Here is a 24,355-nt window from a genome sequence, read left to right on the forward strand (position 1 = left end):
ACATCTCAGATGCTGATGCTACTCAGATGCAGTTGCTACTTTAACACAAAGGCAAAGAAGGAAAACTCTTGGTACAATTTTAAGCGAAGAACTGTCTTTTCTCCACTTTCCCTTTCACTCTCCTTTATAGGAAGGCTTCAGAAGTTTGTTTCCATCTCTAATTACTTTAAATGTCATTTAAGAAAGCTACCAAAATTTTCACAGCTTAAGATAGATACAGTTAACACAAAACTTGAGGAATATTCAAGATAGTCTTTAGCAAACAAACAGACAGATACATACAGACTGTTGGAATAACACTCTCAACAGCTTTAGATTTCAGCAGAAAGCTTACCAGCAGAAGACAGAACAAGGCTAAAGCCCAAGCTACAAAAAGAACACTTTGACGAGTTACAGCAAATATTAAAATGTCTTAAATACACATACGTTTGTAGATCTGTTACTCTGTAGTTCTGTGATACTAACACTTGCACTTGTATTGACCAGGAACGTAGAACCTCGTAATGGACATTAAGGAGTGGACTAAGTCAAAGAAACTCAAACATGTTCCCTTCTCAATACTGATCAGGCTACGGTCTGGAATACTAAGCAATGTTGAATAGAAAGGAAACTTTAGTCATACCAAGATTCAACAAAGATTCCATCCCTTACGAAGCAATGTAACTCAGTGCTATCAGTCTTGCAAGAAGGACTTTCAAGGTAATTTTGAAATTGTTTTTTAAACACACTTCCATTCTCATCTTTTCCTATTTTTCCTGTTTCTTTGCAAATTATGCAATTTGTGTGTATATATTACACAGCCCAAGAACTTTGGCCACAGAACATTTCATTTTTCAGAACCAGAGCCCACTAACCAAACTTACCAAAGCTCTGTATGGTTACGTAAGATTAAGAAGAGACATTCTATATGATTATGTAGAGCAGAAGCATATTAACTCCTGCTTTGATTTCAATAACAAGCAAAAAGTAGAGGTATTGCATCTGTCGCAAATAACTAGTCCAGCAACACATTAACGACTGGTGAAGAAGCAGCAGCAATGTTACTGCTTCTTCTACTAGCCAGGATAGACTAAGCTTAAGTGCCTCAAGAAGCACAGTTTGCTCAACTGGCAAGCTGCCACTGAAACAGGCACTGACCTCCTTTTCTTTTTAGAGTAATGGATGAAACAAAGTTACAACAGATTCACACAAGCTTTTTTCTTTCTCCGAGCTGCTTTCAAAAGAATTGCTGGAGGAAGAAAAAGCCTTATTGATTCAGAAAATGCATGTTCCTTCTGTGCCCTTTCCTAAGCTCATGGGAAAAAGAAATTACTGTCCACCATTAGTAATAAAACAGCAGACTGCACAATAATTGCACAGTGATTTTTAAGGAAGGCAGTATTCAGATGATACCATTTCATGTACGCAAGATGCTAGCACAATAAAAAAAAAAAAAAAAGAAGGTTAAGAGAACCTCAAACATTTGAGGAGGCAGCAAAATATGAGATACATGTACACTTGTATTACATTCGGAAGAACAACCAAACTGATGAACACAGACAAGGCATTTTGTTTCAAAGTTTACAGCCATTATGCTCTGCAGCTATGTTGCTGGCCAAATGCAACAGTATGGCAACATAGCACATAAGCTACAAAACCAAAGAAAATCTGTATTAAAAAAGCAAGATCACATAGTGCAATACACGTAAGAAGAGGCGAAAACCAAAGGCTGATGTCATCTGAACAGGTGTCTGCAAACGAATTATACTTGCTTCACTATACAAACCAATGTAAATAATACACAAACCCACAGGATAAGGAAAACAGGAAGGGTTAAACAGTCACTTTAGCCATGCACTAACAACTAATGCATAAAGTTAAGTATGGATGAGCAGAACTGAGTTCTGACTAATCATACTCTCCACAGAATCAATTTTCTGTAACATTAAAATCTTAGTATTATCCTGTAAAACTCAGCTATAATCTATACGTAAATTACTGAATAAAGAGCAGAAGAACAGAGAAAAATATTTCTCCTAAATACAAAGAGCAAAATAAGGACAATTTTTTCTGTTATACAGAAAACATCGTCTTTTACATTAACTGATTTTTGTTGTCAAAATTTAGGTATGTGCAAGTGACAACTGGAGATCTTACTTTATTACTGCCCACCATATTCTGCTTTGCTAAATACTCAATTTTATGGAGAATTCAGGACAGATTAGCAGCAGTTGGTTTTCACCTACCTCAGCTGAATTTCTAAACTTGCAACCTTCCTCCCTTTCACCTGATCCATCTTCCTGCAGTGTGGGCTTGCTATACACCAACATCTTTTGTCAGAATATCAACATGTAGTATTCTTTGGTGTTAGTAGAACCAAAGTCAGCAAACCCTTAACCTTCAACATTAAAGACTAGGAGCACTTAAAAATTCAGAAGTATGAGGACTGTTTGAACCCTAGATTAATAAAATCTGTATACTTGCAAGGCATTGCTGTAAAATAAATGACAATGAGAAAATTCATCAGGTTTACATATAAAATTACTACTTCTATTTTTAGACAGTTCCTTCCTTCATATGACATCCCTTCACATGTAACTGGACTCAAATTAAATATGCACTTTTTATTCTCTTCTGATTTACAATTAAATTCAAAATAATTTTTAGTTAATAGCAAACAGCTCATAGTAAAAAAAAACAAACGTAACTTGTAAATGTATTCACAAAAATTACAAAACTGTTGAGGTTGGAAGGCACCTCTGAAGCCACTGAAGACAGTCTAATCCAACCCCTCTGCTCACAGGAGGGTCATATGCAGCAGCTTGCCCATGACTTTGTCCAGTCAGGTTTTGACTGTCTCCAAGGATGGAGACTCAACTTTCCTGGGCAACCTGTTCCAGTATTTAACCATCCCCTCAGTAAAAATATTCTTAATGATGCGAGCACTCTCCAAAACAACTCTATAATGTCAGAAGGATGCATATGTGTGCTTTCAGTTTCTTTACTCTTACAAATTTATTACACTACCTGCGAACTGAGTTTTCTGTAGAGTTCTGAAAACAGAGCAGCATCTGCTTCCCTTCTTTGTCGCACAACTGAAAAAAAAAAATAAAAATTTGAAAGTAGTACTCATGTCAGAAATTATGTATTTTTAGTAAACTGGAAAATGTACCCAAGAAAGCTTAATGATGCTTAACTGTTTCTGATGCCTAACTCTATTTACCCATACAGTTTTGCCTGTTTTCATGTTATCTGCTTCCAGCAAATTCTTGCATCAGAATTAATGCAACGTAAGGACCTGTTTTTATTAAAGCAATCAAAATATACATTCTAAATAAGTGCCCTATTAAAGTCTAGTCTGTCATTCTGTAGGTTTAAGGAATTAAAACATAACTCAAATCAGGGTTAAAGAATGCTAAAGAGCCCTTCAAAAAACTAAGTGTAATTGTTCCTATTTTAGGCAACAAAAGCAAGAAACAAAAGTAGTAATGCCACTTGCTCGAAGTCAAGCAGAATTCCAAGGTCACAACTTTTATATATTAAGAAAACGAAGTTTCAGTCACTGCAAGTTATATAACAGAAGTCTTTACTCAGAGGAAAAACATCTTCAAGCTTTAAGATGTCTTCAGAAAAGCCATGTTAAAAAAAGATAAAACAGAAACATCTGAAGAAACCTTTGCAATAATAAAAAAATGCTGTTAAACGTTAGAAATATTAATTAGCATAAAAAGCCACTGCTAAGTACACTTTGCCAAATAAGTCACTTCCTGCACGGTAACTCCAAAATAAATGTAAAGTTAGAAGGATATAGCCAGTCAGTTGTTACATGACCACTAACATCAGCCTAGGGGCTGAAGTTGGGGAGAAGGAAGATGAGGGAGTTAGCCCTCTTCAGAACTCCTGGCAATAAGCCCAAAGAATATATACTGTGCTGTCTAGTACTAGCCAAAGCATGTAGAAAGTCATCATGCAGAAAGTGTATACTGTAGATTCCAGTGCTTTGGAGTTGCATCTAGAGAAATTCTGATGGGCTGATTTGCCTGTCAGCAATCCATGGAAGCCCTGTGCTAGCAAAGAATACACCTGTATTTTAAAACAGTTACAACCCCTGACTTCAGTTACCCTAATTCAATCTCCCTGACCAAATAGTCAAAGCTCAAATACAAAGCTTTGATATAATTAGCATATTTCAAGTAATTGCTTCTGGACAGTCTACTGTAGAGCAGATAATTGCTGAAAGCAGTATCTGGCTTTTCAGGAAGAATGCATCACATCTCCATTGGATTCATATGGTGCAACACTTGACTCAGAGCAGCATAGAGCACAATGGAATCTAACTGGAACGAAACTTACACTGTCACAGACTAACGTATTGATTTTGACAAGGTGGTTGCAGAAAACTTGTAGAGAAACTGAAGGCAAGAAATACCAGGTAAGTCACATAAACAACTCCATCAATTCCCAGGATATTCATTCAGCAAGTCACACAGGTGTTCCTGAAGTTAATTGTGCCAAACTGAAATATTTCTGAAGTGCTTATCACAAATACATCAGGCTTCTGAGAAGAATTCATAAAGTCTGAGTACTATTAAAGTGAAAGGAAGGCAGTATTAATTGTTCTTTATGGTCATGGTGGCTAAGATACAAAGTGAATTGTAGCAAGGGAAGTCTAAGATGAGCATTCAGAAAAATCTGAGCTGTGAATACAAATAGCCACTCAGGAATACTCACTAGGGAATTAAAGGAATGTCCACTGTGAGATTTTCAGGGAGTGAGCATTAATAACAGATTAGATAACTATCTGTGAGGCAGAATTGTCCCATTTTCAGAGGAATAAACTAATCAAATAACTTCCTAAAGAACTTCCATTCCTATTTCTAAGGAAGAAGCAAAGATGCACTTACGTTCTTTCTTTATTTTCTCCACTACAAGAAATTCATCCCGTTCAACAGTAGGAGCAAAGTTGCTTCCGATAACTCTCACCGCATACTGAAACTGTTGGGCTGCATCAGCTGAAAGGCAAAAGGAAAACCCTCTCAGTTAAGCAGAGTGTTACAGTTCTATTCAAATAAGTTTTGTTAAAAAGTTAAGACATGAGATTACATTGCTATGGCTGAATCTGGTGTAAACGTACCTGGCTTAGGTCAGATATGTTCTACTATAATGCTTAGACATACTTCTAACCAGAGGGCTGTAAAGTCCAATTTACCCCAAAGCTATACTTCAAACACACTTACCTGTATACACTCTGCAAAATAACCGCACCTAAATTTGCAAATAAGTCTTTCCTGTTCTGTGCTGACAGAAGACAGTTAGGCCTACCCAGTTAGCAGAGAGCACTAGCACACTTCAATGGGCTCTGCCCTTCCCCACAGACCAAAAAGCTGGGGACCTGGCACAGTCACAGAATTCAGCTCTCACATAAGAACGTGTGCCTGGTGTGTATTTTTCCTAACAGGCACCCAAACTGGATTATCCTACCCATGGATCTTTACTCAGATATCCACAACAGTGGTTTTACCAGTTTGCATGTAGTTTTTAGGTTTTGTTTTTCAAACAGTTTGTATGGTTTCACCACTTAGGTTCAAAGCTAGCTCAGAGATAGAAGCATCTTATCCCAGCACATAATGTAGATACTAATGTAGAGGTTGTGAGCCAGTGACCTCCCTCCACCGCTCCTTCCTCATGCAGTAATTCCATTTTTAATATTGTTGCTGAACAGTACTGTTTTAGTGCAAGTATCTCTGCTTCCTGGTAAGATTAAGTCTGGTAACGCTGAGATAGGGCCAGAGTATTAATGTCTCTAGAGCCTAGTCACGTTCCCATTTATCAACCTGAAAAATCAATCAAATGATAACCCTACAGACGTGTCAAGCGTCCTTACAAAATGTCAGATAAATTTCTACTCCTCATACAGGAATAATTGTAATAACATGAGGGGAAAGATACTTAAGAAAAAGTAAGTGTAAATGTATTGCGTCAGCTACTTGAATCCTTACACATCCTGACTTCAGGGAAAAACAATCTAAGCAATTCTGCATATTAAGTCTATTTTGCATGTAACAGTTAAGCGTGCAAATCCATCAGACTCCTCACGTGTTTTATTTAGTCAGTTAATAATTTTCGCTGAAAGTTGACTGCTTAAGTAATGCAGCAATGGTTCAGCTGAGGGGAAAAAAAAAGGATGCTGGCCTGCACAAATAAGCAGAAAAGGAACAGAAGAATGGAACAGGGTAAAAGTCCACTAGAAGCAGAAATACTTTAAGCATTGAATCATCTCTTAAATTAACTGATATTTACAATTGAAAAAAATTACCTGGGAGATACCAAGAGTAAATGCAGGAAAGTCTTCAGAAATGTATGGAAAGGAGAAATTTGAAATCAGAATGTGCTACATTCTTTCTGAATGCCCATTTTTTACCGTGATATAAACGCCACCCACTGGACCTAATCTACTATAATACAACTGTAGACCAGCGAACACTAACCAGTTCACACAAAGCAGTACTGCGCACACAATCAAGAAAAAAATCTGCTCAGACATAATCATTATTATTTAACAGTATTTTACAACATTGGTCTACAAAAAGAGCAAGGCTATCATTCTGGTTTCAGAGAAGAGAACGCCAATATCCAGACTACTGTAACGTCACAAACCTGCATGACTCCCAGAAATAACAGTTCTACTGTTAGACTAAGCAACCTTCTATTTGCAATAAGGACTTGAAAATACAAATATGAAATAATTTAATAGTTTGGCTATTGATAGCTTAAACTGAACTGATGAACTAGGTGGGAAGAGTTAAGTATGAGGAAGTGTTTCTCAGCATAATGTCTGTCATTACATAACAACTAAAGATATCCAAAAGTATTCTGCAAGGTGCATTAAAGTCAAATACTAGCACTAAGTTATCCCAGACAATAGCAGGAGTTTTGTCCTGTGTTAATTCCTCAACTGTGTACCTAGCAGCAATTAGGCAAGAGCTAGGCTTTTCTAGTAATTCTTACTTATTTTTGGCATGTTGTTATAGTGACTTAATGTGGGCTACTAATTAAAAATAAAATCGCCAAGAGTTCCAGGTTAAGCACTTAGGATGAACTAAAGTCAGGAGAAGGATCAAGGTTAGATACCAAAATACTTCATCAGTTATAAAATGTATCAGGATTAAATAATGGACTCTCTCACTGATTATCCGCTAAAAAGCAGGAGAGAATGGATCTCCAGTAAACTAGTTTAATACAAGTTATAAAAAAAAATAAAAAGCAACCAAAAAAACATAAGTAGATGTCGCCTTAAAACAAAAGGCCAAAATAACAAACATGCAGACAGACACACACCCCAACCATGACAAAGCCACAAGAACTTCCCCCTACGGTTCCTCCTCACTCATTAGATGCATTAGTCTCCCTTTCTAAGGAAAATAATATTCTGATATTAAGTTCTATGTCCACCTGCATCACTCTGTCCCTTAGGGATTGCCTTTCGACTTTTTTTTTTTTTTTTTTTTTTTAAACTGAACTGATAAGAGGTCTCAGGGATATCAAGTTAAACAGATTTCACAGAAACTGGGGATGGACAGAACAAACATCCGAATAACTCTTCCTGGGGGAAAGATTTCAGAAAAAAATCTGTGGTTAGTTATTCCCTCTCACCTGCCTGCACAGAATTAGCAGTATCAGGATACTGCCTCCTGCCTGGACTGTAGTCAGAGAGCACCAAACAACAGAGACCCACAGGATAAAGGAAGAGGCATTTCTGAAGCGTGACAGGGAATGAAAGTACAAGCCCGCAGCATTGCAGCTGAGGAATGCAAGGGGTTTACTGAAGAGAAGACTTGCAAAAAAATTCACAGGAAATAAAGGGATATTTAACTTTACTGAATGAACTTGTTTCCTATACATTTATGATCTTGCAGCGTATCACAGTATGTTTATCTTAATAAGAATGTTGAATAAGAAAATCTGTAGCTGATCTAAAAAAAACTCTGCTATGTTGCTATGTCTGGACAATTGAGCATTATTCATTCAGCTGCTTCTGCTAATTTTTCAGTATATGCTATGATTTATACTGTGATTATCAGCAAGCTTAATGTTTGCAGAAAAATTTTAAAATCAGAGCATTACATTTTATTTATTTACATTGAACGACAATGCACAGTTTTTCCATGTAAGCAATGCTGTATTTACTATGTTTATTCATTTTTTTGAAAACTCTTTGGTTTCTGAACAAAATGTTTCATAACAGCGTTTCAAAAAGATTTAAGTTCTTGTTTCCTCTCTGTTCTTCCCTGTGGTTTTGGGAGTTGTCCTGGTTTCGGCTGGGGTAGAGTTAATTTTCTTCCTAGTAGCTGGTACAGTGCTGTGTTTTAGATCTAGGATGAGAAAAAATAATGTTGATAACACACTGATATTTCAGTTGCTGCTGAGCAGCGTTTACCAAGGACTTTGTAGCTTCTCACACCACCCCACCAGTGAGTAGGCTGACGGCACAAAAAGCTGGGAAGACACACAGCCAGGACAGCTGACCCAAACTGGCCAAAGGACTATTCCATACCATATGGCATCAAGCTCAGTATATAAACTAGGGGGAAAGCTGAGCAGGGGCTACTGCTCAGGAACAAGCTCGGCATTGGTCAGTGGGTGGTGACCAATTGCACTGTGCACCACTTGTTTTGTATATTCTAATTCTTTTATCATCATCATCATCATTATTACCATTTTCCCTTCCTTTTCTGTCATATTAAACTGTCTCCATCTCAACCTGCAAATTTTGCTTTTGTTTTCCCCAATTCCCTCCCCCATCTCACAGGGTGGGGTGGGGGTAAAGCACGAACAAGTGGCTGTGTGGTGCTTAGCTGCCTGCCAGGTTACACTACAACAGGGTTTACATTACATTCAAGTAAACCAAGATACAAATGATGAGAACTCAAGTGGGTTTACTGTCTTTAGTTACCTGGTGAAGCAACTACAAAATCCAGCAAAGATGTGTACAAAGTCTCTAGGGTCTCTCTGGAATTTCCTTGTCCCAAAGAATTCACCCAGAAAGATGGCTATACATTGCCACAAGTTTAGTAGGGGGTTTTTTGATGATGTTGGAGTAGGGATTTACCTCAAAATAACAGAAGAAAATCATGGACTTTGCCATTTGTGTGTGTGGTGAAAATTTATTAAATTGACTATTGTTTATGAAAAAGCCTTTGTCTTTAATTAGGGATTGCTTAACTCTGACAGTGAGCTCAGGGAGCTCAAGGACAACTTTAACGAGCAGGTGGGTTTTCTTGAGCCCCCTGAACAAGCAAGATATGAGCAGGAGCATCCAGACAATAAATACTGCGTGCAACTATGGCATGGCAGTAACTCCACCACGCCCAGGCATCTGGCAAATCCCTGGCATGTGTGAACTTATGCATCATGAGATAGCACATGCCTGTACTTAGCCTAAACTTAAAAGTTTCCATACACTCACTTTATACTGACTATAAAGGTAGGCAAGCTCCAGGACCGGGCCAGAAGCCTCACCTGAGGGTGGATGCACTGCATAGAAATTTTCCCAGTTACCTAGAGACTCCTAGCGCTGGCTGCAACAGGGCTTCCCAGCCGAAGTGTGGGCCTGGACAGTGTTAAGGTGGTAACTGGTGATGTATCCTTTCCTTACTCTGTTAATGCATTGCAGAAATGATCTGATGCTTCACTCCTATTGCTGCTCTTTTATCCTATTGTAATAACTAGTACTGTTTCCTTTTATCATATTGCATGCCATTTTTCCTTTATAGTGTAATATAATAAACTGCATTTATTCTTATATTTGATTTGGAATTATTTTTGCTTGGTATACAGTCAATCAGCACAATAGTGCGTTTTCCAATCTGCCTCTGATACTGAAGGATACCTATGCTTCTAGTTCTTTGGTAGAAGGGAATATTGGTGGCAAGACCAAGAGACAAAGAAATACATGGGAAAATTTCTGGACAAAAACCTTCAAGACTTACATTTAAGTCTTGATCTAATAAAAAACCCACAAGACATATTATTAATAGTAAGCAGCAGGGTTTTTTTTCCTGTAACAGGGAAGTTTTAAGAAAGATATATACCCTTCTATAATAACCTTTTATTTCAACACCAACCATAGCAAGACTAGTGAAAGTATAGAAACTTGTAGCCCTAACAAGGCATCTGAGAAAGATCTCTAGCTGAAAGACTACAATTCCATCCAAAAAATTCTGATTAAACTTGTTACATTACTAACAGTATGCAACAAAGTTATCTGGTCTTTATACATACAGATTTGCACTGGTGATTCAATAACATCGTACCAAGACTGCTTTTATAATATGTTTTATTCAGATTTTCATGTTTTATTCATGTCAACTCCAGCTTCTCTTTTACAAAGAAAACTCCCTGCTGTGGGAGTTTCTTCAGCAAATTATTTCTTATGAGCCTGTAAAATAACTTAAGTACCTAAAGTGATTAAACATAACTTAATACGGGTATCTGTCAATAAAATAAAGATTCACATAGTTTATAACTAATAGACACATTTAATTGCTTCCCTCCTCAATCATTCTGACAGCAGACAGGCTTAAAAAACACTTCTATGTATGTGCACATCCTTCTTCATCAAAAAATGATTATGGCATAACTGTTACATAACAGCAAGTTCAACATAGTCAATTGATGCAGCTGTTTGTGGGGTAAAGGAGGAAAACCAAACACTGATCACAACTCATTTTCCAGAGGTCTGATCAGAGCAGTGAATGCAGGTAAGAGATGGCCGCTCCCCCACAGACTATCTCTCTTAAGTAATACACACAGACACATACAATTAATGATACTAAGCGGCCATACAGCTGAACAAAGAAACAGGACTTGTGACTACCAAAACAAAAAACAAAAAAAGTTTTTTAAACCCTTTCCTTTGAGCAGAGCAATACTTTACCTAGCCATTCAAAGTGTCCTACAAACAATGCAGTATTAAAACTGAACTACTCAAAAGGAAGATAACAGCATTTTAAAGCTCCAGCAAATACAAGCGTAGCACATGGAAAAAAATATAAAAGCAGTGCACAGGAAGAATATGGTTGTAAAGAAAGGACAAGAAGGACAAAAGAAAGTTTAAAGGAAAAGTTCAAGAGACAAAGACACAACTAGCCAATACACTTTCAAGAAGCCAGTATTTCAGAGCAAATGCTGAAATTCAGCAAGTCTTTTGCTAAAAAAAAAAAAAAAAAGCTTCTAATATTACCTATAATTTTGTAAAGTGAATGTCAGTTCACTGCCTAGTCTCATACATTTCTTTAACACTGTTGGCTATGGGGGGGAGGTCCTGAAAACCTAAGCAGCAATTAAAACAGTGTTTCCAAACATTTATGTACCATGATTGTGAGAACCCTTGTTTCCTGGAAAGATGACATTTGGTTATTTTAGTTCGCTTGTAAGCATAATTTCCAAACTACAGGATAATCCTAAAGAAAGCTTAGCTAAGCCAAACAGTAACCACTTTCTTGAAAGGCTTCAGATTAGCAAACGCTCTTCACTGTCTCTTCTTCCAGTCAGCTGTTTGTCACCCTAGACAACAGTTTTGCTTAAATGAAGATGCAAAACTATTGTAAAACAAGTACACTGTAAACTGCGTTCAGTGGTCTAGTAGTGGCACTGACCAACAACAGCTATTGCTGCAAACTACTCAGATACAGCTGCTGCCATCTAGACAACATGCCTAAGAAAAAAACCCCAAAACTCCTTTCCCGTAACAAAGTGTTTGCTAAATAGCTAATGTATTACTGTTGTAAAACTAAGCCTGGATGGAGAGCTAGCTGTAAGACTTTATAACCTTCTCACATATACAATGAACAGATACTGTGTTTGTCAACACAGTAATGCTGCCCTATCTTCTCTCTTCTAACTATATCAGAAGTTCAACATCAGTATGAATTATTACCCAGAAAAAAAAGCAATTGCATTAATATGATGTCATATACTGATAAACTAAAACATTGGTCTGGAATGCCATTAGTGTTACTATTTTGTTCTTGAAGAGAATCTATGCACACTGTAAGCAAAACTGCTTCTTCCTATAGAAAACATTGAGAAGTGCAATTTTAGGACCAGCCCAGTTTTGAAGCACTCCTGAAAATGTTTAATTTTGTATCAGTCTTCTGCTTTAGTCAACTATCTTAAATTTCTCTGATGTAAGTTTATTTCTTTTAGAAGGAAAACGTAACAGCAAAAAAGTATAAAATGTAAAGATATTCTATTCAGGCAAGTTTTTATGTGAAGCATTTAAATTTATTCTTAATTAACCATCCTTCCAGTCTCCACACTCCTCTCCCACAAAGGAAAAGAACCCAAACAAAACAACAAACCCACAAAATAAAGCCCAAACCACACACACGCTTCCATGTCTTTCCTTAGGTAGGAACCGTCCACAAACTTGGAAGCACAGCACAAGAAACATATTTATTCTTTAATTCTGTTAATTTTTCTGGCCTTTATTGTATTGTCATTGAATAATTTGAGCAATGTCCCACTCGACAATCAGCAGCAATTTGGTCACACAATCTTCTCAAAACTTTCCCTCACTGAATTTTTGCCTAACTTGCCAACTTGTATTTGCTTCTGTTATTAGCATTGGTAAAAAAATCCTCCAAACCACCTTTTGAATGAACTCTATGCTTTGCCCCCACCATGAAATTTTAACATCTACTCCAATAATTCAGGGCGTAAAAGGCCCAAAACAAACAGCAACCTCAAACCCACCACTGACATTACAGAGATTAAATTAAGGCCATAGTATGGACTTGAGGTAGTAAACTCCGCTCTGAAGACTGAAATACTACCTTCTAGGGAATACATACCTCCAGAAGTACTTTGGCACACAAAAATCTTTCTAGGACTCAAAATCAAATAGATGTAGCTTGAATATTTACAGCAATACCACTATTCCATTGGAGGCACTGAGAGTTCTTAAAACTGACGAGCTTGTATGGCAGTCTACAAAGTCTCTGACGAAGAATACCAAGAGGTTTGTGAAAGGCAGCTACGAACAAGAAGCATTAAATTCACTGTCCAAAGACAGACATACAACCCTGTATAACTGCTGGAGTCCACAAATAAGGGGTGGCAGGGGGGAATCATAGAAATTACTGCACAGGCAGACAAGCTCTCCGTAAGATCAGATATTAAGTGTAAAAGTCAGGCAGATACCCTGGATAAACACAGGAAGACTAATAACACAGACCTAGTACGCTAGGTCATACACACTGTGAGGACACAAGGAAGAAAGAGGTCCGCAACAGCTCCCACTGCACCACACAGAGACCCCCGATTAACTGCAATAGGTGACTGCAGACACAATGCCATGGGAAGCTAGCTGTAAGCCTTTACTTGAGAGCTGACTAAAGCACAGGAGCAGACAGCTTTCAAACCTTAGGACTGCCAAAAAAAAAGTTTGATGTAGATTTTATTATTTTTTTATTTTAAATAGAGTTCTTCCATGTAACTCAGCAGATCTTGTAATGAATTTCTCAGAGGCAAAGCTGTTTGCAAAAACCACAGTAACTAGACCTACCTAGATGACTGATTTTGGAAACAAAGCCAGCCATCTACTTACCGGATGGTTTAAAAAAAGGGGGAAGAGAGAGAGGATAACTCCACCACTGGGAGCTTCTGCAGTCACATTCTATAACACAAATTCAATTCAACATAAATCTTTAACAAGTGGGGAATGTAGAGGCCTTCTAAGGCCATCACAGGCAGAAGCAAAGAAAACCTTGATGGAGCCTGTTGTCTGCTGCATTTACAGAGGACTTCAGGCACGGGATTGCAGGATATAGGCAGGGATGCAGAGTAAAACCACTCAACCAAGATTAGCTGTAAATGCACTATTACAATACAGACATTATATAAACAGAATCCTTCAGCTCCTTCTGAAGCCATAGCTTCCTTACCAATGTAATAAAACAGAAGTGCTGAGAAGAAACACAGACAAGTAGAACAAACATTCTGAAGTACAAACTCAGGGAATGTAAAGGCAGGAAGAATCTCAAATCTCAACTCCTTTCTATTATTTACCCATTACATCAGTACCTTGTAATTTACCAGAGCACTTTTTCCAGCAACATATCAAAAGCTAGTATTTCAAGAAATTCACAGCAGGCTAACTGCAGACATGGTTAAAGGTGGCTGTTTGTACCTAGCTTCAGCTTCTTGTTACACAATTACTAGAAATTTCTCTAATAAATGTAAAGATCCCTTAAGCATCTAAGCTTTTTTTCCCTAAACTCTGCAGAATTAATTGAACATCATAAATTACTTAATGAAGGCTAAACTGGTAATACTTTTAAAGTCTGTCTCAAAGAAGTGAGGATGTATATACAAAGCAGCCTAACTTCATCAGTACACAGGGAGGTGAGAAGCGGCATATAGGCTACTAACCACCCACAAACACCATACTCAAACATCCTGTGCTGAATGGAAATTAGAGTTACAAGCCTGGAAAACTGTTAAGATGCTAAATAACTTGTCTGGTGGTTTCCTTGCCACTTAGGTTGCACACAGTAGCTTACCATAATTTTGGGCAAAACTTCCCCCTTACATTAGTCACACACACAAGAGATTTGAAAAAGATCTTACACTTAAGATCATCGAATTCCACCAATCAACAGAATGTTTCTGTGAAGGAGTCCCTACTCAACATTTCAGTGAAGACAAAGTTTCCAACCTCTTACCAACTCTTCCAAGCTTCTCAGATGAATCACAGAAACACTAAATGATTTGGGTCCAAAAGGACCTTCAAAGACCATCGGGTTCCAACCCCCCTGCCATGGGCAGGGACACCTTCCACTAGATCAGGTTCCTCAAAGCCCCATCCAGCCTGGCCTTCAGCACTGCCAGGGATGGGGCATCTACAGCTTCTCTGGACAACCTGTGCCAGCGTCTCACCACTCTCATTGTAAAAAAATTCTTCTTTATGTCCAAACCCATCCTCTCATTGCCCCTTGTCCTTTCACTTCAGACCTTGGTAAAAACTCTGCCATTCTTCTAAGTCCTCTTTAAGTACTGAAAGGCCATAATAAGATGTCCCTGGAGCCTTCTCTTCTCCAGGCTGAACATCCCCAACTCTCTCAGCCTGTCTTCATGAGAGACGTCTCCAGCCCTCTCATCACCTTCGTGGCCCTCCTCTGGACATGCCCTAGTAGGTCCATATCCTTCCTGTACTGAGGACCCCAGAGCCAAACACAGGTACTCCAGATGGGATCCAATGAGAGCAGAGTAAAGGGGGAGGCTCGCCTCCCTCAACCTGCTGGCCACACTTCTTTTTATGGAGCTCAGGATATGATTGGCTTTCTGGTCTGCAAGAGCACATTGCCAGCTCACATCCAATTTCTCATCCACCAGTATCCCCAAGTCCTTCTCTGCAAAGCTGCTTTCAATCCACTCACCCACCCACCCCACCCCCCCCATCTGTAACGATACTGGGGATTGCCCTGACCACAGACGCAGGACCTCGTACTTGGCTTTGTTGAACTTCATGAGGTTCACATGGGCCCATTCCTCCAGTCTGTCAAGGTCTGTCTGCATAGCATCTCTTCCCTCAAGCACATCAGACACACCACTCAATTTGGCATCATCTGGAGAACTGCTGAAGGCGTACTCAATCCCACTGTGTGTCATTAATATTGACCAGCATCAGTCCCAATACAGACCCATGATGGACACCACTTGTTACTGATCTCCATTTCAAAACTGACACATTGACTTCAACTCTGGATGTGGCCATCCTGGCAGTTCCTTATTCATCAACTAGTTCATCCATTAAACCAGTATCTTCCCAATTCAGAGACAAGGATGGTGTGTGAGACCATGAGGTCCTGTCTCCAATAGACAGCAACAGAAGGTTAGAGAGAGAGAAGTATATTTGCACCTTGACATTCATTTTCTAGACTTCCAAGATAGCAATAATTCACATATACGCCGTATTTTAGTCAGTTTGAACCCAGTTCTTTACAACAGATCAACACTCAAAATTACAAATTACTGTCGTGGAAATATATAAAGGCATCCAGGAGTGACTTGTCAGAAGAAAGTGGCATGGAGAGAGAAACAAACACATAAGATACTTTAGAGCCACTAATAAGGAAGAAAGCATCTCTCATACAAGAGAATAGATACAAAAAAAGCTATGGCGTGAATTTGTCTAGCGAGCAACGATTATAAACAGAGCAACTTAAAAAAAGAGACTTAAGAGAAGCACCTCTCCCTTTCCCCGCTCTCCAACTGCTTACTAAAACAGTCTTTGCCTTGACTGCAACAGACAGGAACTTATGCAAAGAGCTTCATTCATTCCCTCGCCGGAGGGCCACAGCAGCATCACGACGCAGAGGACCTGTAGCGGACCTGGCGGATGCCAATGCCCGCGGCGGGAGGCGGGGGGCTCGGAGCGCGTGCACACGGGCCACCCCCGGCCCCAGGCCGCCCGCCAGCGGAGCGCTCCGGGGGAGAAGGAGGAGGGGGAGGACACGAAGGCGCCGCCAGCCCACCTCCCGCCACAGGGCGCCACAGGGCTCCCCCGGCGCCCGCCCAGCCGCCCCGCCGCTCCGAGGCCCAGGGCGGGCGGCCCGGGCTGCCAGCACCGCCCCCCCTCCGCCAGCCCCGCCGGGCGCCAGCACGCTGCCGGGCGCGGGGAACACCCTTGGCCGCCGGTCTGGCGGGGCCGGCACCGCTGCACCGGGCGGCGACTGAGCCCCCCCCGCCCCCCGGCACCCCCTGCCCGGGCTCGGACGCGCTCCTCGCCCCCTCCAGCCCCCCGTCCCCCGCTCGCGGGCTCCGGTCGGCGGGGAGAATGGCGGGAGAAGGCCGTTACCTTCGCTTTTGCCCAGGATGCGGCAGCAGAGGTTCTGCAGCAAAACGTTGGGAGATTTTTGGTCCGGAGTCGCCATCGCCGCCCGGGAGGCAGGAGGTGGAGGGGGCGAGGGTGGGGAGCGGGCGGCGGAGCCGAAGGCGCGGCGGGATGACAGAGGAAGGGAGGAGAGGAAGCGCCCCCGCTCAGCAGCGCAAAGACCCGGCAACACCTCCCGCCCCGGCCGCCGCCGCCCGCCGCCTCAGGGCGCCATTTTAACAGAACCGCCGAAAGCCGCAGCGGCGGCAGCCCAGCACCCACAATGCCCCTGCGCGCGGGGCGGCATCGGAGCGCGCCTCGGCGAACACGCTCCGCCGCGCCGCTGCCGCCCCCGCCTGGAGGTTCCGGGACAGGCGCCGCCCACCCCCGGCCGCCCCGTGAGGGGGCTGAGCTGCAGCCGAGCCTGCCACAGCCCGGGGAGAGGGGCACCCGGGGAGCCAGGAATGGCCGGGCGTCCTGAGGCTATGCGGCGGTGGCCCGGCCTAGGCCACCGCTGAGAGGCCTGTGGTGCGCGCCAGCCCTGGCCAGGAATGACCCCCAAATTCCAAGAAATGGAAAGAGAAAATTCCCATTCTGCAACAGCTTTGCATTTTTGGGAATGCCCTCTCACCCGTCCCTCAAAAACGCAGAGAGATCAGGCTCACTCACTTCTCCTGAGAGAAAAACAAGCCGTGGGGTGGCTGCACTGGCTGCAGTTCGCTGCCATGGGGAGTTGAGGCACCTGGGCAACTTTTCCACACAAAGAAGTTATGAACCAGTGCGGATCTGGAAAAATGTGTGAAGATCCTGGACCCACATCTTCCCTGCGCCGCTTGGCCCTGTGGCGGCCTGGGCCTGCAGCTGGCTGGCTGAGCAGGCTGTGGGGGCAGCCCGTGGCGGGCCTAGGCGTGCTCCGCATCCTGCTCCTCAGGCATGGCACCCCAACGCTGACACCGACTTCCCAAGGGGTCTGTCTTCCATTTCTTTTATTCACTAAATTTGTGCGGGGCCCAGCCCAAAATACATAATTGGGGAATAATTATTCTCCCTGCGCTGCTGGAGCCATGTCTAACCCACCCCTGCTCTGTCCCGTAAGAGGTGCTTTGAAACGCTGTAGCAGCCAGGTGGGCTTGGCGCACTGCTGGCTGTAAAGAAATATATTCCTGCTGTGCAACACACTCCTTTCTGGCAGCCCCTGTTGGCATCATTATCTTTGTGTAGCCATGATTTTGTGTGTATGCCTGCTGCGGACATACACATGCAGGCCTTTCATTATGGGAACATTATAGGTGTAAAAGATGGCTTATCGCTAGTGTTACTGGTAGAAACTAATCATGATGGCAAGCCAAGAACTGAAATTCATTGAGGATGTATGTTTTTCTGTTACTTCAAATACTGTAGTAGAACCATCATAGTCTCACCACTCACATTATAACTCTTCAAATCTTAGTGATAAGTTCTTTAGACTCTTTTGAGAAGTAAGGTAGAACCCCAAATTAACAAAGTTTTCAGAATTTATCCCACATGAACAAGGAGGGGATGTAAGCTGCATCTCTAGTAGTTCTGAAGGAAAGATTTCAAAGATGGTGTGACATTTTTTGTATGGAGCAGCAGAAGAACCTCTGTTCCATTCTCTGCCCGAGGCAAATGCAGTCGTCGTTCTACAAAGAGCTGGTGATTCACTGCTGCTGACTATCACTTCAGATTTAGATTCCGTCATGGAAGGTGCTAATCTGTCAAGCAGCAAGTATGGTTGCTCACATGGGAAAAAGAACCTTTGGCAATAATTTCAGGAAGTGGCATTCCTTTACAAAATCTTTACATTCCAAGGGAATCCAGTCACTTACAAATATCCTGTTACTGCTTTTACGTGTATATTAATTCTTTCTAGTCATGCTTGGTCATTTTACCTGTGGCAATTGTGTCACCATTCTGAAATCAGAACACATTAGGGAGTAGCACAATAAGAACATCTCATTAAAACGGGCTCACTCCTGTGCACCTGCAAGCAAAAGTACAATTACTAATCTAAGCTTTTCACCTTCAGCAAAACCACATCCTATGTTACACTTCTGAAGTACTGCAACAGCCAACCATTCTGTTACATTACTGGGAATGTATTCTTTCATTTCTAGCTTCTTTTTCCTAAGGAAATGAGCTTTATGCTCATTTATTCTGTGTGTCAGTGCCTCCTCATAACTGTTGGATCTCTTCACCAATTTTAAACAAATTAAACAGAGGGATAGAGTTCTTAAGGATATTAACTTAATGAAAATTTTATGGAATTCAATGGTGGAGAGTACTAAGGTCCAAGTTAATGCCCCCTTGAAAAGAAAGGTAAGGAGAACTTAGGTCTCCCTATTGTGTTTGCTATTGGCAAACCAGCCGATTGGTATGCACACCCTGGACAGCTAGGTATATACACCTAACTCTGAACCAGCTACAGTACTGGTATATTTGTATACTGTCTCTGTGGCTTCATATTGAAATATTTTGTCAGCTTAAAATCAGAAGAAGCTTTTCCTTTTTTTTAATTACATCTTGCCCAGCCTGATAGATGGATGATGCAGGAACTGAAAGTGCAAGGGACAGAGAGGTCCGGAAATAATGTGGAAAGTAGTCAGAAAGAGGCAGGAGGGATGCAAATTGCCGGGAAATAGAGGAAACTAAGCTTCATTAGTTCTACTGCTGACAGACCTCCTTGCTTTTTTCTTGATGAAAAGAATTAATCCTGGAATCCGATTTAGAAATGCTAATTCTGATAAGGCAGGTTGCTAGCATATGCAGTTTACTGTGGTTTTACCTACTCTAGTACAGCTGTAATCACTTAAATCAGCTTAAGATGTCCCCCAGCATTTTTATGGACATAAAGAATCATACCTAAATTTATTTCATTTTTTAAAAACGAGAAAGAAAAATAATCACCTTTTTTTTTCTTACTGTGTAGCTCTAAGCTGAGTTCACCTTGTTGCTTGGTCTCTGAGCATTGGACAATTAAAAAAAAGTAATTGGTGCTCAGAATTTTTGTAGTACAGAAAATACATCAGTTAGCATAGTTAAATGCATGCTTTTAAAAGTACGACAGTGACTTACAAGGAATTCAGTTTACCCATAGAATCTTAAAGAGACTTGTATTTAGAGCTCCTGCATAAAGAATGTATTTCTGATGGTAAATAGCTTTATGACAGAAAAACATACGAGATCCATCAGGAGATGGAAGCTGAAGCTTGCCAGAATAAGGCTTGAAAAAATTATGGTTTTAATTCAATAAGGGTATTCAATCAGGAGAGAGAGATATGTTTAAGAGCATGGCACTTTCTCCAGCTCGCAGACATTTTAAATCACCCTTCTGTATGGGCCTAGTGACCAGATACAAACTGACACAGAAACGACTGAATTGTGTTTGTGTTGTGCACAAGATTGGACTGGAGGGCATTGTAGTAGTTTTGGTCTTAAGCTTTCTAAAGCTAAGCAATAATGCTAAGAAAAGATTTTTACCCTTATGAAATACCTGAAGTTGATTGCTCTGGTTTTCTTAACTCCTTTATGGTTATGTCTAGAGGGCACAATACCTTAGATAGCTATAGCTGTTGGTGGAACACACCAAAATCAGTAGAGCATCATGCTGACACCTCCAGCATTTCACTGTGCCAGATAGACCTTTTTTTCTGTCATATAACCAATGTCAAGAATTACAGTGGCTGGAGACAGCAGAGGATACTGCCTGTGCCTTACTTAGCATATGGCAGCCCTGGAGGAGCAGCAGCTGGGTCTCTTCTAGGTCCAGCACCATTTGACTTCTGTACCTAAGCATATATTTTCCACACAGGCAACCCTATAATGGCTTAAAGCCCTGCTATGCTGAGTCTGCAGTAGCAAATTATTAAAGGTGCCCACAGATCTAATTTTTGACAGGCCATATGTTTTAGGATGAGGTGCTGTGATGATGTCAGTTAGATGTTTTCCCTGTGTACAAGTAGGGCTCAGATGAAGAGAGAGTTTGACCCAAACAGTTTAACCCTCCTAAGTGCATTAGTTATGCGTTGCAGCCAACTTATTCTGACTTTCACAATATTAGTACCACCTCTCTGTTTCTTACTCTTCACTTAAGCTGTTTTTCTGTTGATTAAGGAGCCTGAAGTGTGTTCCATAATGCCATATACCTACAGGAAGTCCATTGAATTGGCATGTATATCAAAAAAGAAACCTGTGTTTTGAAATACTTAAGAGATGCCAGAAACCATGATTTAATAAGGGCAAAACTAAGGACATTTTCATTTTTTATTTTGGATTTTTTCCCCAGAATTTACAGTAAAATATCAATTTTAGATTAATAATACTAGCTATCCTATTAAACTGGAAGTAGTACTAATGTTTTGCTTCTCAGAACACTTGTCTGTCTTCTGGTGGTGCCTCAACTATCTGATATATTTCATTTTTATCAGTCCAGTACTTCTTAGCCATAAACAGAATTCCTTTCCAATGTGAAGATGTACAGATGCACACACATTGAAGTCCACTCAGTATAAATGTTACTGGTCACAGAGGGGCCGAAAGCATTGTATATCTTTTTAATTAAAAAGTATAGCTGCAGCCAGCAAACAGGTGTTCCAACAAGCTCAGTAAAACTACCTGACAGTTTCTAAGTTCCTGTGCTGCCCATAGTATTAGTCATGTTACATATGTGGAGCTGCAGTAAAGAAATCACATCAAATCATTCTCTACCAGAAAGTGATTCGGTGAAAATATTTTACAAGAATGCTTCTATTTTGTCAAAATCCCCCAAAATGCTGTCAAAATATTTTTGAAAGTTAAAGCCACTTTGTGACAACTATTTGATTTTAAAAAGCAGAGCAATAGTTCTGGAACAGAGCCTGGAAAATGAAGCTCTGTAATAAATAAATAAAAAAAAAATCTGATAAAACTGGGTTAATATTTCCAAATATATGTTTCATTTTGTGTACAACATCAGCTTTTCAGTAGGAGTTTTGACCATATCCATCTTCAGTATTTTAGAGCAAAGCTTTTGATCTTTCTCAGCCCTAGACAAAGGAAGAGGTGAAACTATCAAAATAAGACACTGAAAACAAAAATGGTATATGGTAGACCAATGAAAAAAGATGTACTAATGTATTTGTAAGGAGATTATTTCTATAAATGTGATAATATCACTAGGTAAAAGTAACCTATAAATATAGCATAAGTCAATAAGGAAGCTTTACAAAGCATTGCAGTACTGTGCAAGCAGAAATGACAAGGTAATTGAAGTTTTTGGATCAATATTTTTTTTTTGGTGGTGTTTTAGCTAATTTCACTATAAAGCAGCAAGATCAGAGAGGGTGGGGTTTTTTTACATTTATTTATTTTATTAACCTTACTTTGTTGACTCATTTCCCTGGGTGCATATATCTCATGCCAATAGTAACTCACACCTGTGTGAGCTGAAAGCCTCAAGATCAAGGTCTGGGCTTTTTCTTATATCACAGGGGACAAGAGACAGCAACTAGTTGGCAAAGGAGGAACCAATTTTTCCCATGCTTTCATTTTAAATGTCAAAAATACTCATAAACTGATAAGCAAATACAATCTTGTGATTGTGTTTGAACTCTGTATTTAGGCAGTTTACTGACACTGTACTTTTCAAGAGGTCAGTCTGAAGATTTCAGTCTGTAATGCTTTTTAAAATGTTTATTGATTTTTCTGCTCTCCTTTCAGTGTTTGAAGAGTTTCTGATACTTGTTTTTCCTTTCCAGTGAACTAGTCAGGAAAATGATGAACCTAGCAATATCTCTAGCTGTGTTAAATGTATAGGGCAAAGAATGTTAAAAATAGAGCAAAACATTTTCATTTTCTTGCCTGCAGATTTGAGTATAGCAATTAGTCACTTTGTTACAATATGTACCATACTTCCAGATAAAAATTACTGTCAAGGTAACAATATCCCCTGCAGAATACATCTTGAGCTTCATCTTCCTACAAACACTGGAAGAAAACCTGCTATTCACTTTAGTGAGCCATTCATATTCATGAAACTGATCATCCGTCTCCTAAAGTCCACTTCATACCAGCCTGAGCTTTTTTCCATTACAATTCTTTAAAAGATTACTGACTTCATTCACAGTATTAGGAGGAGTGTGTGTATATTACTATGTATTTGTAAGGAAAGCCATAAACAAACTTCAATTCATAGCGTTCTTAAGAGAATAAGAACAATTCTTAGTGTTCCTGCCTGCCACATTCTAGCCTGATGATTAATATCCTGTGTATCTAAATTAGTGAATATGGTATTTTTCTCTGCTTCCTGCATTAAAGTATTGCATCATTTTGCTATGCCTGGTTAAAAAGCTGCCACATTCTATTATGAGGTGCAATAAATTGGTCTAACGAAGTGACTTTTAAGGCCAGAATTTAAGGGATGTAGGAATATGTGTCCCCATAGCTGTTAAAACATTGGTGGGTTTTAGGCTTGTAAATGTCTTTGTGAATGCAAGCCTACGTTGCATGCTCCCAGATGCTCTGATTAGAGGATGCTATAGAATTTCAAAGTACAGCTTATTATTACCACTGTCGATCTGGTAGCGATAGAGGGGCTATAGACAAAAAGAACAGCACTGGAGCTACAAATATGTACTGATTCTTAGGTGTGTGATTTAGCAGGGGAGCCACATTTGGTTCCCATCTGCAGGAAGGTTTCTTTGTCCTGCGGCAGGGTAGTTTTTCTGTAGGTAACTTCTTTTGTGTTATACTATTCCAAGATTTCTTAAATACAATAGCTGGTGGATTAGAAACTGATCTCATCTCAACACTTCCTCCATCCTGAAAACCTGTGCTAGTTAAAAGCATATTAGGAGAGTCAGGCTCCCAGAGACAGACATAAATACATGACAAATACAATCAGATAGTAACTGGAGCCTTTGAGAATGAGGTTTGTTGACTCTATTCCTTGGGTTTCCTCTGTGTGATTAGATCAGCTCTTAACTGAGAGCCTATGTAGACATATCCCATGTTTCCATTTATAATAACAGTCAGATAACACCTTCCATCTCAGGATGTCCGTCCCTAGGCAAAACATCTTGGTATTCTCTGAAGCAGAAAAGGCTTAGAATCCTCATTTTATACAGAATAAAAAATGGAAATGTAGACAGGTACAGATGAAGCATTTTGCCCAAGGTTGTAAAGGAAATATCTGCCCAGCCCAGGAACATAACCCAGATATTCTCTTTTTCTTTTACTTTAACCACAGAATCATGTTTCCTTCCTACTTAGAATGCTTTCAGTGTTTTTAAATGCTGCAATTATCCTTTGACTGCTTTCTATTTAAAGATGGGGATATGTACTCAGCACATCTCTAGAAGGCACGCCAGCAGCATACATTTGGTATGAACAGATTGTTCAGGTTTCTAAACCTGAAAAAATAAGTCATTATTATCTTTCTAATGCTATAAGCATTTTAAAAGTTAGAAAACTCTTTTATCCTCAGTATAAGAAAAAATATTGAAT

The 24,355-nt window shown here is 40.2% G+C and overlaps 1 protein-coding gene across 1 annotated transcript in view; it reads right to left on the bottom strand.

The window, feature by feature from the left end:
- TUBGCP3 (tubulin gamma complex associated protein 3) overlaps positions 1-17,182 on the bottom strand; it is a 53,896-nt gene extending 36,714 nt beyond the window's left edge. The window contains exons 1-3 of the mRNA XM_055702360.1: positions 16,841-17,182; positions 4,884-4,991; positions 3,007-3,074 (exon numbers count right to left, since the gene is read on the bottom strand). Coding sequence (XP_055558335.1) covers positions 3,007-3,074; positions 4,884-4,991; positions 16,841-16,916 — 252 coding nt within the window. The 5' untranslated portion in view covers positions 16,917-17,182. The remainder of the gene's footprint in view (positions 1-3,006; positions 3,075-4,883; positions 4,992-16,840) is intronic.
- Positions 17,183-24,355: the final 7,173 nt, after the last annotated feature.

Source organism: Falco cherrug, chromosome 2 (assembly GCF_023634085.1).
Source record: "Falco cherrug isolate bFalChe1 chromosome 2, bFalChe1.pri, whole genome shotgun sequence".
Lineage (NCBI taxonomy): Eukaryota > Metazoa > Chordata > Aves > Falconiformes > Falconidae > Falco > Falco cherrug.